At 60.5% G+C, this 3,630-nt stretch overlaps 1 protein-coding gene across 2 annotated transcripts; it reads right to left on the bottom strand.

Annotated features, from left to right (window-relative positions):
• Nucleotides 1-463: 463 nt before the first annotated feature.
• On the bottom strand, nt 464-3,354 carry IRF2BP2 (interferon regulatory factor 2 binding protein 2). 2 transcript variants are annotated; one of them, XM_014846571.3, is made up of 2 exons: nt 2,167-3,354; nt 464-1,566 (listed from the first exon to the last, which is right to left on the bottom strand). In XM_014846571.3, the coding sequence occupies exons 1-2, from the start codon at nt 3,215-3,217 to the stop codon at nt 851-853; spliced, it is 1,767 nt and encodes a 588-aa protein (XP_014702057.3). In that variant the 5' UTR covers nt 3,218-3,354; the 3' UTR covers nt 464-850. The 2 variants fall into 2 exon arrangements, with proteins under 2 accessions (XP_014702057.3, XP_070348532.1); XM_070492431.1 differs by having other exon boundaries at nt 2,215-3,354.
• Nucleotides 3,355-3,630: the final 276 nt, after the last annotated feature.

Here is a 3,630-nt window from a genome sequence, read left to right as displayed (position 1 = left end):
GCTCTGTTCAAAGATGGCAGTGCCATCTTGTACACACCACCATCCATTGTCACCGCCTTCCGTCACTGAATTGTGTTATTATGTAACCAACTAGCATGCAGCATTGTAATCTTACAACTGATCACGTGGGCAGTGAACAGTGGTCAACTTTGCCTTAAAAAAGAAAAATCCCCCCCACCCCCACCCCAAAACCACACAGTCCTCAAAATCTCTCAGCAGCAACTCTCAGGCAGTCATCAATATCCCAACAACTGAACTTTAAGAAGAAAACAGAGAAAGAGTCAAAATCTATTTTCCTATTACTCTAAAATGACAATGTTTTGGGGTAAACTTGGTGATTTTTCCCAGTGGCATGCCCACTTCACAACAGTGCCCCTTTCACTCATTTCCTTTCCTTCTCCACCAACTGGCCTCCAGCCTGAGAAAGGGGCCAGAATAAGGAATAACAGACAGTAAGGCAATCTTACAATGTCAGAAAATGTATTTGGCTTTTTTTTTTCTTTTTAAAGTAAGTGCATACAAATACAGCTAGAAGCATTTCTGATTTGCCAAGTGCTCTAAAAAAGCAGCGCAAGTCACAGCCTACATTGAACGTTAACTGTCACCAGGATAATAAAGCACAAAGATATGCTAATAACGTTAACAAAAGAAGAAAATGCCTTTATAAGTACATACCTTTTGTCGTCAAAAAAAATATAAACACAATGTATTCAAAAAAATCAAAATTATACAGCCATGTTTATGAAGTCTACATTTCCCTTGTCTTGGATATATATATATATGGAGATATATATACAATTCAAGCAGTTTTAGTTAAGGGTAATCATTGGGTTTTTCTGAAACCGGAAAGTCACGAGTCTCTCTCTTTTTTCACTTTCACATCTCCAGCAAGGATGGTTGCAATTTCCCCTTGCATAAAGGCCCAGGGGACATTGGAGCCCACAAGAGGGCATTTTTCCCCACTGGGACAATAGACCTCTCCACTAGCTCCCTGCTGTTTGATGCTTTGTCTGGAGCAAGGGAAGCAGAACTTGTGCGAAGGGACGGACGGGCACTGCACAAAGTGGGTGTCCTCAAGCCGCTCGTGGCAGAGGGTGCAGCACAGGGGGGCACTGGCTGCCAGAGAGGAGTCCGGGAGGCTGGCGGGGTGCACTGGCTCCAGTCCTCCGGTGCTGCCTGCCCCCTGGCTCCCCACCTCTCTGGGGCCTAGCCTTCTTTGGTTCATAGAGGACGGAGAGGGTGGACTGCTGCTATTCCTCCTGGTAGTGGAGTGAACCTGGTTGGCATCTTTCGAGGCATGACTGCCCCCTGCATTGTCTGCTACTAAGATCAGGGCTGCCATGGGGGACTGGCCATTCTGTGCCGCTTCAGGCGGTGTGGTCCGGTTGGAATGAGGTGAGGCAGTGGGTGGTGGTGGAGACACAAAAGAGGATGTAGGAGTAATGGGGATCTTGAGCCCTTCTGTGGACGTGGACAGCCAGGGCTGTGCCTCTCCATTGATCTTGGGAGGCCCAACTTCACCTTCTGGTTCTGGAGAAGGCTTCCTTTTCCTTGCTGTTCTTGCAACTGGAAAAACAAAGAAACGAGAGGGAAAAAAGAGGAAATGAATAAGCACGCAAGGAAAAGGATCTTTCTTTGACTAACGTCAAACAAAACTCACTAAAGAATTTCAATTCCCTAAAAACTTGTACATAAAAACTCACATCAGTTTCAAGCGCACGTGCAACTTACAACACTTAAGACTTACGGGGCTCTGAGGCAGTATACCAATTTGAAAAAAAAAAAGAAGCTACAGAAAACGGCATGAATATAATGGCCCGTTTCCACACATGCATGCATGTACCCAGGCTCAACTGTGCATACGACTGCTAACGTCCCCCAACAGGTTAAAAGGTGACTAGTGCCCTCATGCTCCGATCCAAGAATGTGCTGGGAAAGGAAAACCCTGTGTCAGTGCCTATCAGCCTAGTCTGACTCATCTCTGTTATGCTGCTTCAGCACATGAACACGTTGCCACTAAGCACTGGTTCCGCCTCAGGCAGATCAGGAAGTTGGGTGTTTGTTGTTTCTGGGCCGGGACGGAATGGTGAATGGAAAGAGCACCCCCTCCTCGGGCCTGCGCCCCCTCTTCTCCCCTAGAGCCCCTCACTCCACAGCCGCCCCTACCTGCTTTAGACCCGTTGGCCCCGTTGGCCTCGAAACCCAACAACCTGCCTGCAGTCAGGGCCGGCTCCTTCTTAAACTTGCTCTCGAAGGGCCCCGAATGGCCGTGCTGGTGCAGCGCCAGCAGCGTGTCGCGCACGGTCTTGGGCCTGTTGACCCAGTCCTGCTCTCCGGGCCCGCGGCCTTTGCCGGCGCCCTCGGGGCCCAGCTCGGCGGCCCCGGGCGCGCTGGACAGGCTGTCGGCCGGGCCGCGGTGCGAGGGTGGCGGCGGCGGCGGCTTCTCCTTGGCCGCCGCCTCGCGCGGCTCGTGCTCCGCGGCCGCGCTGCTCGACACGGACGCCGGCCGCTTGTGGGCGCCCAGGTCGGCGGGCGGTGCCGAGCCCAGGCCGGCGGCCGCGGCGCCCGACACGGCGGCCAGCGAGGCGGCGGCGCGGCCGCTGAGCCCCAGCGCGGCGGGCAGCGGCGTGGCCGAGCCGTTCATGAGCGGCACCAGGGTGGGCGGCACGGCGTGGCCGCGCCGCGGGTTCGGGCTCTGGCGGTTCAGCTCGGGCGGCTCCTCCAGCTTGGAGAAGCCGTTGGGCACCAGGATGCCGTTCACAGGCGGCGGCTGCGGCGTCGGCGGCTGGGCCAGGCCCGTGCCCGGACGGCTGCCGCCGAAGTCGGAGCCGAGGCGCGGGGGCCGCTCGGCGGCGGCCGCCAGCGGGTAGCGCTCCAGGGCCTGCGGCGCGCGCGGGGCCGCCTCAGGGCCGCCGTGGCCGAGCTGCTGCTGCTGCTGCAGGAGAAGGTCCTTGGCCGAGAGCGGCGGCGGCTTGGCGGCGGCCGGGCCCGCGGCGCCGGGCGGGGAGCGGCCCTCCGGGAAGCAGCCGTGCGCCCGCTTGAGCTGCCGCGCCGTCTCGATGACGAACTCGACGCGGTCGGCGCCCTCGTAGTTGACGCAGCCGCGGCACACGGGCTCGGTGAAGTCCCAGATCATGGCCCAGGGCATGCGGGGCAGGTCACACAGGTAGCACGACTGCCGCCGGGACGCGGCCGCCACCGCCACCGCCGCGGCCATGTCCGAGGAGCCCGCGGCGCTGGCGGCGGAGGAGGAGGAGGAGGGGGCGCCGCCGCCCCCCGCCGGCACCACGCGCGCCCTCCTCCCCCCCCAACCCCGCGGCTCCCCCACGAGCGGCGGCGGCGGCCGCGGCCGCAGGGGCGGCGGCGGCGGCAAAGCCCGCGAAGGCTCGGCGCCCGCGCAGCGCCCCCGGTGCACGAGGGGCGGCGGGCGCGGGGCGAGGGGCTGCAGCCGCGGCAGCACGTCCCCCCGGCCGGCGCGGACGCGGGCGGGCGGCGGCGCGGCGCGGCGCGGCGGGCGCGGCGGCGGAGGCTCGGCCGGGGCCGCGGCGGGCCTCCAGACCGGGGCGAAGACGGGCCGCGCGGGCGCGGGGGAGCGCAGCAGGTCGCGGCGGCGGCCGGCGCGGAGTGCGG

Source organism: Equus asinus, chromosome 2 (assembly GCF_041296235.1).
Source record: "Equus asinus isolate D_3611 breed Donkey chromosome 2, EquAss-T2T_v2, whole genome shotgun sequence".
Lineage (NCBI taxonomy): Eukaryota > Metazoa > Chordata > Mammalia > Perissodactyla > Equidae > Equus > Equus asinus.
The sequence above is the reverse complement of the archived record's forward strand: the minus strand, read 5'-3'. Positions and strand labels throughout refer to the sequence as shown.